This window comes from Microcaecilia unicolor, chromosome 4 (assembly GCF_901765095.1).
Source record: "Microcaecilia unicolor chromosome 4, aMicUni1.1, whole genome shotgun sequence".
Taxonomy (NCBI): Eukaryota; Metazoa; Chordata; class Amphibia; order Gymnophiona; family Siphonopidae; genus Microcaecilia; species Microcaecilia unicolor.
Window position 1 is genome coordinate 29,661,604 of NC_044034.1, and position 13,467 is coordinate 29,675,070.

General features: G+C 42.4%; 1 protein-coding gene across 1 annotated transcript in view; it reads right to left on the reverse strand.

Moving 5' to 3' along the window:
* The window catches only part of TENM4 (teneurin transmembrane protein 4), a 1,172,733-nt gene that overhangs the window by 300,288 nt on the left and 858,978 nt on the right, over positions 1 to 13,467 (reverse strand). Inside the window, 1 exon segment of the mRNA XM_030200091.1 lies at positions 1,209 to 1,403. Within this exon segment, the coding sequence (XP_030055951.1) occupies positions 1,209 to 1,403 (195 nt within the window).

Genomic DNA, 13,467 nt, shown 5'->3' on the forward strand with positions numbered 1-13,467 from the left:
CATTTGGCACGCGTAGGTCATTACTGCCCGGTTACCGCGTGTGTCTTTACTGCTAGGTCAATAGCTAGTGGTAAGGTCTCAGACCTAAAATGCACACACGGCAATTTTCATCTTGCCACACGTCCATTTTCGGCAAAACGTTTAAAAAGGCCTTTTTTACAGGCGCCCTAAAAAATGGATCGGCGCATGCCCAAAACCCACGCCTGCATTACCACAAGCCATTTTTCAGCACACTTTTGTAACAGGACCCCTTAATGCATTTTGTAAAGCCCTGGGCAAAATGAGCACTTTTTAAAGATTTAAATATGTCTTTGAGCTGGTGAAAAGCCCACCATGGAGATTGTTTCCCATATATCTCTGACTGCCATTTTCAGATAGTCTCTCTTCCCTTTCCCTATTTCTTCTAACTCTGTTCCTTCTCTCCTGTTTCATGCAATTGTATTTGTATAATATTGTAAGCTACTTTGAGTCTGTATCCCTGTGGGAAAAAGTGGGATATAAATATATATATATATATATATATAGGACATTAACAATCAAAACCATAAACCCTTGAATCTCGACATGGTGTATTTTAACACCGGCTTTCTGAAATTGGGATTTACAAGTGTAAATGGTGCTATTTACATGAACGTATGTTTCTAAAATTATGCCTATATGTTTTGGGTCTTCATTTTTTTTCAAATGTAGTAATGAATGAACTGCAATAGTGCCCTGAATTTTGCATTTGTCATATTCAAATATTAATTATTTTCAATCTGTCAAAAATAGCCAAATGAATTATGAATTAAAATTTGCAGAAAGATGTCATGTTTCTCTTTGTATCATGCAAAAGTTGTCCCAGGTTTTGTTCATTTAGGGATTTATTGAAATATACAATTTAACCAGGGCTGCTTACATTTTTGAACACAGTTGTATGTATGTCATTAGCATTCCTTCTGGTCTTGTATTGTCACTTTCAATTTATTTTGCTATTATTTCCTGAAACCCCAAAATAGGTTACGTGCTGTGCATTAATGATAACAAGTAAATACACTGTTATCCACAAAATACAGTGGAGTTTGGATTTACATCTAATGACCAAATTAGATGCTTTTAGGCACATTCATTCTTTTAAAGCAACACAGTGAAATTTATTGGGACATGTTTAGAATAGGTCAAGAGAAGAAGACAAAGAAGCAGCCCATTGATGAAATCATCGTACCCACCTTCTTCACAGCTCTCCCCCTTATATCCTGGATTACAGATGCATGTGCCCATGATACAGGTGCCATGGTTGCTACAAGATACATCAATACACTGGTTCGTCGGCACATCGCATTCTGCCCCCTTCCAACCACTGTGGCAGAGACATCGACCCTTCATATACTGTCCATTCCCACTGCACAGGACCGGGCAGGACGCTGAGGGAAATAAGAGCAGAAAACAGTCAGCTTTTGGTTTTCTCAACCTTACTGTGGTCTTTCCAAAGCAAATATCTTGTACCTGAAAAATGGAAACATCTCGATAGGAAATTCAATAGCTGAAGTTGGTTATTGTCTAACATAAATGACAGCAGATAAAGACATGTATGGTCCATCCAGTCTGCCCAACAAGATAAACTCATTTTACATGGTATGTGATACTTTATATGTATTCCCGAGTTTGATTTGTCCTTGCTTTTCTCAGGGCACAGGACAAATCAAAGTCTAGATTATGAGGATTCAAGTTTTTCTATTAAACATTATACAAGAAATTCATCTAGTCTAGCTCTTATCTTTACAAACAACTTGCCTGGGCTGCACTAACCCTAATAAGAGAAAGTAATTTAGAACTGGCCTTTACAGCATCTGTTTTTTTTTTTTTAAATGGAAGTACTTTCTTAATAAAAGTATTGCTTGATACGGACATTGCTGACCTCGATATTCTGTCCATTTCATTTTTTAATTTATTCAATTTATGTGTTCACATATGTGCACAAATAAAAACAGAGAAAAACAAAGACAGATAAAGAACTTATCGCTTCTCTAGTCTGCCCATCCATGCCATCTACTATTCCCTCCTCTCCCTTAGAGATCCTATGTATTTGTCCCAAGCACCCTTGAATTTAGTTATTGTTTTGGTCTCCACCAACTCCACTAGGAGGCTGGTCCATGAATTCACCACCCTTTCTGCAAAGAAGTATTTCCTCAGGTTACTTCAGAGTCTGCCCCCTTTCACCTTCATCCTATGCCCCCTCATTCCAGAGCTTGCTCTCAACTGAGATTCACCTCTATCATATCTCCCCTCTCCCGCCTTTCTTCCAAAGTATACATATTGAGATCTTTAAATCTGTCCTCATATGCTTTATGATGAAGACCACTGACCATTTTAGTAGCCACCCTCTAGACCGACTCCATCCTGTTTATATCTTTTGAAGGTGTGGTCTCCAGAATTATACACAATATTCTAAATGAGGTCTCACCAGTGTCTTATACAGGAGCACCATCACCTTCTTTTTCCTACTGGCCATTCCTCTCCCTATGCACCCAAGCAGCCTTCAAGCTTTTAGAGTCACTTCTTCTACCTGATGGGTGACCTTAAGATCATCACATATGATCACACCCAACTCCTGCCTCTCTTTTTGTGCACAAAATGGCCTGCATACTGGCAATGACAAACATACTTACCACCTAAATACATGAGGATCCTTGTGGAATTGCCCCCCAAGACAGAAAGAATATAGGGACCCTTCTACAAAGGCTTGTAAGGGCCTATGAACACCCAGAACACACCAAATCGGCATTACTGCCTGGCTACCACGTGCCCCAGGCAGTAATTCTGAATTTGGCACACAGTAGAAAATATTTTGTACCACGGGGCGCTTATCCCATCTATTAAAAGCCATCACCGTAAATATTACACCAGACACTAGTGCACCAGTGCACGTACTATTGAGAAAACAGAACTCATTAGACCCAGTTAGGTTTGTCCCTCAATCTCCTCTCCATTTGGCAGTCTTCCACTTTCCTCTGTCTTGTCCATTTTTATGAACTCATTTTTATGAACTCCTATTCCCCTACTGTGCACTCTCTTTTCCCCTGTTGCCATCTTCTGTACGCACCCCCTCCTAAATCATCTTCTTTCCACTGATTCTTATTCAGTCATTAGCTTCTGCTCCTCTTCTGTCATTCAATCCCTCCTGGCATCCTCTTAACTCTACCCAGCTTCCCGTTGACCCCTTTAATCTCTTCTCCAATCCCATTTCCACACTCTCTTGCCCCCTCTACACTCTCTTCCTAGCTAGCTGCTCAAAATTCTTCATAACTTGTCTTCACCCCTTCCTCTAGACCCCTGGTGGCGAACCTATGACACGCGTGTCAGTACTGACATGCATAGCCATTTTCGATGACACGCGGCCGCATACAGAGAAGCAGCGGCGTTCCTTGCTGACACCCGGGCGGATCGCCGATGCGCCCCCCCCCCAAGGTGCAGCGCGACCTCCCCCCCCCCGGTGAAATCACCCCCCCCCCCGGTGCATGTTTACCCGTGTGCGCTCCTATTGGCTCCCTCCGAGTCCTCCGCTCGTTCCCTCCCTGATGCTCCCTCTGCCCCGGCTCCTGCACGGCCGTTTGACCTCACTTCCGGCCGGCGGAGCAGAAAGCAGCAGAATGCCTTGGGGGATGCATCTCTGAGGGCCCTGTGATCGCCATTACCAGCAACCACATAACCACAGCAACCATCATCCAATCTACTGTTCTGGGGTGTCATGGATTTCTAATTGACCATCATTACTGAGATAGATGAGGGGGAGGCTGGGAGAGGCGAGGGCATGTGCTATGGGTGCCGTTTCCCGCCATTAGAAATAGCGGCAGCCATCTTAATTTACATAAGGTGGTCAGTTAGGCTAGTTAACCCCTAATTGCCTGCAGGGCTATCTATAATTCTATCTTCTGTCACTGCCCCCCTGATGGAGAACCCAAAAAATAAAAAACCAAGGTTAAGTAAAGGAAGTGGTAGTAGCAGTAGCCGATCCTTTCAAGAGACATGGACCGAGATGTATGGCATTATAGAAAAAAATGGCAGATCATTTTGCGTTCTATGTACTGAAACGGTAGTAAGCAGAACGTGGAATATAAATAGACATTTTGAAACTAATCATTCCCAGCTCTTGAAAAAAAGTGAGGATGAAAGGAAGGAATACATTTCCAGGCAGCTACACTTTTATAAGAGCCAATCTAATTCCATCCTTACATTTGTAAAAGGTTCTACAAATTTAACATCTGCAAGTTTGAGCATTGCTCACTCCATAGCTCAGCATGGAAAAGCACTCAGTGAGGGAGGATTTATTAAAGAAACTCTCCTAAGATGTGCACCAGTGCTATTTCACGATATGCAGAATAAAGATGCAATTATTAAGAGAATATCTGAGTTACCAGGAAATTTGGAGTGCCTGGATCCGATTATCAGACACTTTTAGCACCCTGAAAAATATAGCAATGGCTTTACTCACAATTTTTCCCTCTACGTACTTTTCTGAAACCTTATTCTCAGCGTTAAATAATATCAAAACCAACAAAAGAAACAGATTGAAAGATGAAGTTAGTAGCGCTTGCTTGGGCTTGAAGTGTACAAAATACCAACCTTCAATTGAAGATTTAGCCAATGAAATTCAGCAACAACAAAGTCACTAATAGGCAGATTAGTTAAAGAATTCCCCCTCCCCCTCACTTATCTTAGTTCACGGCACCCCACACAAGTTAAATAATATCAAGACCAACAAAAGAACCGACTGACAGATGAACAAAGAAGTCACTAAGCAGGTAAGTTAAATAATTAGGTTTTGGTTTATTAAATACAGTTATATATTACAATTATACATTTTTGTTATTTAAACTATAAATATCGCGGAATTATGGTTTTTTTCTCGAAGTGACACACCACCCGAGTTATGCTCGGTTTTTTGGTGAATTTTGACACACCAAGCTCAAAAGGTTGCCCATCACTGCTCTAGACAGTCTCCTTTTCTCAGCCCAAACAAAGGCTCTTTCCCCTTCACACCTGTCTTCTGACACTCTTCCCCAATGTTGTATAGTAGCTAAGTAAATGTAAGTAGCTACTGTACTTAAGTAAAAGGTTTTGACACTTTTACTTGTAAAGAAGTACAGGAAACACATTTATATCTTGCTTCCATTTTTACTTTTAACTGCAATCATCAGATGTAACTGAGTAAAAGTAGTAAGAATTGGTGAAATTATTACTTTGGTAAAAGTAAAAGTAGCAAATAATAATTTCACCAATTCTTACTACTTTTACTCAGTTACATCTGATGATTGCAGTTAAAAGTAAAAATGGAAGCAAGATATAAATGGCAATTGCTCAATAAATGAAATGAAACGGCAACACTGGAAACAGACTTTTGCTATTGCAATCTTGTCACCCAAACATCTTAATTTTTTCTGTTCAGTGAATACAGCCTATAAGAACAGTGGAGTTGCCTGTGTTTGTTGAATTGGTTACTGGTTTCCAGCCCAACAGAATAATGATGAGTTGGGTCACTTAAAGTGGAGATGAAGCTGAAGCTTTTAGCAATTCTTGGTGAACAGACATATGTCTCTATCACAACAGATTGCTGGCCATCCTATGGAAAATTTACATTGAGGTGACTATCTTTAGAGAGGAAGCTTGCTTTTCAAGAAAGATCGATGGGTTTCCAGTCCCAGACATTTGACATTCTTGCATCAGTTCTCCAAGACATTCAAAGTTTGCTATCAGATGAAAAATAATTAGAACACAGACAATGATTCCAACTTTGTGAAAGCCTTCTCTGTAATTGGACAGCATGACAATGATAACCAACATGAAGATGCAAGTGATGAGCTACACAGCACTACTTCTAACGCAGATGATAATGACAGCGATGACCAGGGCTTTTTTTGAGGGGGTACTGAGTACCGGCACCTTTTCCATTGTGCTGAAATTGGCCCATGGTCCCCAAGTTCACGGAGAGAGTGGTGGATGCTTGGAATGCCCTCCCGCGGGAGGTGGTGGAGATGAAAACAGTAACGGAATTCAAACATGCGTGGGATAAACATAAAGGAATCCTGTTCAGAAGGAATGGATCCTCAGGAGCTTAACCGAGATTGGATAGCAGAGCCGGTAGTGGGAGGCGGGGCTGGAGGTTGGGAGGCGGGGAAAGTGCTGGACAAACTTATACGGTCTGTGCCAGAGCCGGTGGTGGGAGGCAGGGATAGTGCTGGGCAGACTTATACAGTCTGTGCCAGAGCCGGTGGCGGGAGGTGGGGCTGGTGGTTGGGAGGCGGGGATGGTGCTGGGCAGACTTATACGGTCTGTGCCAGAGCTGGTGGTGGGAGGCGGGGCTGGTGGTTGGGAGGCGGGGATAGTGCTGGGCAGACTTATATGGTCTGTGCCAGAGCCGGTGGTGGGAGGTGGGGCTGGTGGTTGGGAGGCGGGGATAGTGCTGGGCAGACTTATACGGTCTGTGCCCTGAAGAGCACAGGTACAAATCAAAGTAGGGTATACACAAAAAGTAGCACATATGAGTTATCTTGTTGGGCAGACTGGATGGACCGTGCAGGTCTTTTTTTTGCTGTCATCTACTATGTTACTATATTATGTAAGTTTTAATGAAAGAGCTCAGGCTCTACACACCACTTCTGCCTTGTCATAGATTCTGTGACTGGTTGCAGGGGTCCTGGCTATTGTGGGGTGAGTCCCTCAGTGATCACCTCATCCCTGAAGGGTGGCCTGACATTTGAGTACCGGCACCTTTTTTGCTAGAAGAAACACAACGGCGATGACATAAAGCATTCTTTGATATACAAAATCAAGTGTTTCAGACAGAGATTCTCTTGATTAACACCTATAGATCCTATCAGAAGACATCAGTAGTTTTTCAGCCTGGTCTGATCTGAAGGAACTTTTTATCAACTGAACACTCCACCTCCAGCCAGTGCAGTCGTTGAAGACCCTTTTAACTGTGCTGGATTAATGACTGGTCTGCCCCCATTTGCATGGAGACAGGAAACTAGGTTGTGCCCTTGAACTACAAATTCCTATAATCCTGTAGTTCCCCGTGTTACGCTCTCTCAGAGAACACATCCAAGCTCCCTGTGTCTTTTGGGACTTTTTCTATTGGCTTGCCTTGTTCTCTGTGTATGCTGAGCTAATTGTCCCCTTTCTTTCTCTCTCCATCGTCTCTGTAAGAGTTAGCCTACAGCATATCTCCTCTGTGAACTGAAACTGACTGCTGTATGACCGCCTTTAAGCTACTGTAATGCTATCAAGATTTTGCCAGTGTAAAAGTATAAACAGCATTACTCCTCAGTGTGTTGTTGAATTACTTCCATCTTCTCTCTTGCATAGAGAGAGAGAGAACTGGTAGAGAACAGACACCTTGCTAGGCAAAACTCTTCTCCAACACATCTGAACTGTAAGTTATTTTTCCTTGTTTCATTACTGCATTAAAGAAGATTTTGGTTCAAGAGTTCTCAGTATTCTCACAGTGATGTTCTATACTCTGCTCTAAATTGCACGCCAATCATCCTAGTGAGAGGGCAGAACGACGACTCACAAGCGCACTTGTATGAGTGACAGTCATTTTCAAAATTTAGTTTTACTAAAAGCAAAGTGGATTGAATTGTAGAACAGTAAAGTTATTGGGATAAAAACACTAACAAGCATTCATTGTAGTGGCGGTAATAACTTTTTTTTTACTTTCACTTAAGTAAATTTTTTAATGTGTTTTTCACTACACTTTTTACTTTTACGTAAGTAATAACATATACATTTATTTTTACTTTTACTTTATTATTACCACCTTTTTGAAGGGTTCACTCAATGAGGTGTACTTTGACCTAGTACTTTGAACTATTCTTCCCCTTCTGCTTCAAGGCTAGTGTAAACATGTTCCTGTATTCTACACGTGTGCTGACATATTTTACAAAATATGTGGGTACATTGCAACCTGCATTTGCTGCATCCTTGGGAACATGTACATACAAGATCATGTAAAAAGTGAGCACATGCTTGCCTAATTGTATAAGAGCTCTTTTCTGAGTGTAAAACAGATCTTATAAGTGGAAAAAAGCTTTATGAAATCATTTGTTTCTAGTGTTCAGAACAACGAACCTGCCTATGTAATGGTGTGGCATTACAGGATCTATAATTAACTTCTTATTCATTTCCTATCGTATTACAACCTGTACGTTTGCAAGTTGCATTCATTGTAATTGAATGCCAAAACAATTATCAAAGACTTTTCCTAATCATCTTGTCTACAAATGTAAACAATCTATTGGTACTGTGATGTTTAACAATAAGTGAAAAGCAAACCAACCTCACCCTGAAAAACAGACTTTTGCATTTCTGAAACTATATTACAGTATGGTGAATTTAAGAATATGTATCCAAAAATATAACCAATTATCATGGGTACCATTAAGCAGGTGCACAAGTTGATGATTTGTATGTCTTGATGTGGAATGATTTGTTAAAAATTTCTGTTGCTGCAATCAGAAACAAAATTTTAAACACTATAATACCCAAGAAGGTTTAATTGACAGTGGATGGCGTCACATGACAAGGCTTTCTACACCCAAGGAGGTTTTATTGCTTCCCTACAAAGCAGCCGCCATCTTGATACACTCAAAATACATTACCAAATTGTATGGCAGCAAGCTCCGCCTACTGGCTTCAGGCCAGATAATGGGCCAAGCATGCTCCCGCCTTCTCCTGGCAATTAAACCTCCATAATACCCAATCGGGGTAATTCTACAAATTGGTGACTCAGTCTAGGCCCCCAATGCCATGACCTTAGCACCAATTCTATAACAGCATCTTGGCACCAAGATTCCTTTATAGAATACTAGCAAAAGTTAGCACCGACGTGCCCTCTTATGATACGTCAATGGCAGGAATAAGTTGGCGCATTTAGGTATGGCAAGTGACATGCATAATTTATAGTAATCTATATAAACTGCACATGTAACTAGGAGACTTGTATATGGCCTGCCCATGCTCCACTCGTTGGGAACTATAATACTTAGGTGCTACCTCACAGAACAGTGTCTAGTCTAGTACCTTTCATACACATAAATGGAACAAACCTATAGGCAACAGCTTATAGAATTGCTCCAAATGTATTTTCGATCTTAGAAAGTAGCTACCTACTGGCCATGCAACACCTGCAGTTGCATGACTGATCCAGCCAAGAAAGCCCACAAGTGTGCTCGTATCTCGGGCGTACTGAATCTGCGGGCTAGAATTGTCCAGGGTTAGTTGGAGCATTAAATTAAAATCGCCTCCAAGTAATAACTCCCTTCTCCATGCGCAAGTAATATTGCATGTAGGTCCTCAAAGACAGAACCATGTTCACCGTTCAGAGCATATGCATTACAAAGAGTGTATAGAACCCCACCCAACTCAACCTTCACAAGAACATACCATCCCCTTTTATTCCTGATTAACTCCGGAATATTCCAGGGGAAGCAATCTGAAAGTGCTATTAACACCCACTTAGTCTTATGTTGCAACTTATTAGAAGCACAGAGGGAATTTCTTATGGAATACATTTACGGCGAGGCACCTGGATACAAGACAGACCTTATTGACCTGCCAACCAGAAATACCACTAAATCTACACGATCATACCTAAATCTCCACTACCCAAGCAACAAAGGACTCAAATATAAATCCACCTATGCATCCAGCTTTTCCTACTTAAGCACACAACTATGGAACGCGCTGCCAAAAATAGTAAAAACTATGCCAGACCACCTTAATTTCCAGAAATCACTAAAAACGGTCCTGTTCAAAAGAGCATACCCCACCGACCCAACATAAAAACACATGGACACCTGTGACACAATGCAACCAAAGAACGTAAAGGACATTACCTGAATCTTCCTCCCCCTCCCTCTATGTTCCCCCAACTACATCTACCTTACATGTACCTTATCTACCACAACATCACCTTGTAATCATTCGTACCATGTATTTGTTCAGACCGGAATCGGCTAACGCACTTAACGGCAATATGTAAGCCACATTGAGCCTGCAAAAAGGTGGGAAAATATGGGATACAAATGCAACAAATAAAAATAAATGACTCTTCAAATACTAGCAATTTACAAAGATATTCAAGAGCAAACGGTGAAGTGTTAGAGAAATAAAAGAGTTGATGGTATGTCTTTTAAACATAACAGTTCTTGGATCGCACTGCAATATAAAATAACCTTCGGATGAACTTTTTGTTTGTAAATGAACAAACTGACTAACCAGCTTATTTTCGAAAGAGAAAAACGCCTATAGTGCAACCTAAATCGGGAGATAGACGTTTGTCTCGCAAAGGCGCCCAAATCGGTATAATCAAAAGTCAATTTTGGGCGTTTCCAACTGCACTCCATCGCGGAAACAAATAAAGTTGACGGGGCGTGTCGGAGGCGGAACTGGGGTGTGGTTATCAGCCGAGGAGAGATGGGCGTCTTTAGCTGATAATCGAAAAAAAAAAAAAGGCGTTTTTACCGTGATCTTGGGTCACTTTTTTTGGACCCTTTTTTTTCACGAACAAGTCCCAAAAAAGTGCTCCAACTGCCCAGATGACCACTGGAGGGAATCGGGGATGACCTCCCCAGACTCCCCCAGTGGTCACTAACCCCCTCCCACCAAAAAAACCCCACTTTAAAAACTTTTTTTCCAGCCTGTATGCCAGCCACAAATGCCGTACCCACCTCCATGACAGCAGAATGTGTTCGATCCTCTCACAGCCTTTCCCTGGGTCAGATGTGGCTCTCGGGTGCACTACAGGGTCACATCAGCATTGCATTGTGGTGGGTGTAGGGTATTGGGCTCCGTGATTTCATTAGCTTGTGTTACAGTCTCACGATGTTGGTAGTTGGTAGGCTCTTCTCCCATGGTGCTTTTCCCCCTGCCTACTGGGTCAGAGTGTGCCCTGTTGTGTTTCCTGTTGTAGTCCATGCGGTAGTGGCCATTTTTGTAAGCCAGTTTTAGTTCCCTTTCCTGTGTTAGCCACGTTAGACAACTTAGGTCTTCCCTTGAATGTGGCTGAAAGAGGGCATTGTACAGCATTCTGCCAGCTCTGACCTACTGCTCATCTCAGTACCAGGGAGACTCGTTGCCAGTGGGGCACAACCTCTGATCTGCAGTTAACTGTGAGTAAACGCGGTTATTCCAATATAGGACGTTTTCGGAGAGATTAGTCTTCAGGTGTCAACTGGTGTGCCAATGTTATATAGCAGCAACCAGTCCTAGAGGCCTGCGTGTATGCAGGTCCCTGGAGCACTTTTAGTGGGTACCGCAGTGCACTTCAGCCAGGTGGCCCCAGGCCCATCCCCCCCTACTTGTAACACTTGTGCTGGTAAATGGGAGGCCTCCAAAACCCCCTGTACCCACATGTAGGTGCCCCCTTCACCCCTAAGAGCTATGGTAGTGTTGTACACTTGTGGGTTTTGGGGGAGGGGGGTTGGGTGTTCAGCACCCTTGGTAAGGGAGCTATGCATGTGGGAGCTTTTTCTGAAGTCCATCGCACTGACCTAGGGTGCCCAGTTGGTGTCCTGGCATATCAGGGGGGCCAGTGTACTACGAATCCTGGCCCCTCCCACGACCAAATGGCTCGGATTAGGACGTTTTTGAGCTGGGCGTTTTTAGTTTCCATTATTGCTAAAAAAAAAACAAACGCCCAGCTCAAAAACGTCCATTTTTTCGAAAATACGGTTCGGCCCGCCCCTTCACGGACCCGTTCTCGGAGATAAACGCCCATGGAGATAGGCGTTTTCGTTCGATTATGCCCCTCCACTTCTCTCAAATAAGAAAGTCAATGACTGAAGAATTCTCTGGAGGCACAGAGAACACACCTTCAGGCTCTCTCCACGACAACGACACAAAATAATCACCTCTAACCAGCAATATCAAAAAAGCAACTAAATAGGTTAACACATCTTCTGACAAGGAAGGATAAACTTTAGTGCATCACTCAGTGCAGGAAATCAGATAAACTGGTTGCCCTAAGTGACAAAGTGAAAGGAATCTTTATGAGGCTGCCTCAAACGTACTCTGGAGAACAACAAGGCAAAGGGAAGCTGGTAACTCAGGATTCTGGGGATTAAATTCTTCACAATCACATTTTCTTTGTTTTGGTCTGATAGTTTCCATCAGCTCCTTTGGGCTTCTGCTCGATCAGATCCAGCCTCTATTGGGTCACATGGAGGGGCATTTTCAAAAGAAACATCCAAGTTGCGATTTCGACATCTTTGCAAAATGTCCAAATCCAGAGGCGGGGAAAACAGCGTCGAAGGGAGCACCATGAAGTCACATGCTACTTGCAACATATCTATTATAATGGCTGGAACATCTACGAGAGCTGAAACATTGCAGGAGTCTTGGAAAGCATTGGAAGACCTTGGTTGCATCGACCTTCCTGCGTCAGCATGGCTCTGTCACAACTTCAGTTGTTATATTCTGTTGGACTTGCATTTGTATTTGGGGTGGTTATAGAAGTGACCAGGGGATAGCAGTCTCTTTGGGAGCTGCTATGAGGCATTTGGGAGTAGGAAAGGGGGATTAGGGGTTTACCTGCCATTGCACACTGAGTGACTTCTTCATGGATTCAGGCTGGCCCACGTTATAGGGCAGCGTTGGGTTTTCCTCAGAGATTTGTTGTTCTGGGGATAATAGTAAGGGTGTTAAAGGGCGGGGTCTTGGAATGTTAACAGTTTAAATGATGCAAGCTCCAGGAGACACATTCGCATAAAAGAGACCACCATTTCTTGCAATATAAAGATTATGATCAGATTTTACTACATAAGAGGGTTTCCTTTGTGGTACATAATATTTTTCGTGACCAACTAGGCCGCTGTATAGAGGTACATGGTAGTATACAGGGACAAGACTGCACTCTCATTAACGTTTAAGCCCCTAACACAGCCCGGGCCGGCTTCTTAAGCTATAAGGCCACTACGGACTCAAGACAATATCTGACAATATTTGGATGATCATCTTTCTAGCTTGTCCGATGAGGGGAGTAAGTGTTTAGAGGCCTCTATTACCACTCTAGAGGTCACCCAGACCATTAAGAAGTTGCAGTCTGGAAAAGCCCCAGATCTCGATGGGCTCTCGGCCTAGTTTCATAAAACCTTAGTTTATTCATATTTGATATACCGCCTTTTATAAAATCAAAGCAGTTAACAATTAAAACCAATCAAAAATATAATCAAGAGGAAAGGAACACCAACTTAAGAGACAGAGAAAACAGTAAAAGCAAAAAAAAAAAAAAAAAAAAGTAAGGTAGCAACCAAGAGCACAGAAAGCTAACCAGTCAGTTGACTAAGCAAAAAGGGGAAGAGCCTATTGAAAAGCTATAGTAAAAAGATGGATATTAAGGGCAGTTTTGAACCAATCATAGGACTGTTCATTACGCAGGGTAAAAGGCAGTGAATTCCAAAGGGAAGGACTAAGGGAGAAAAATGTGGA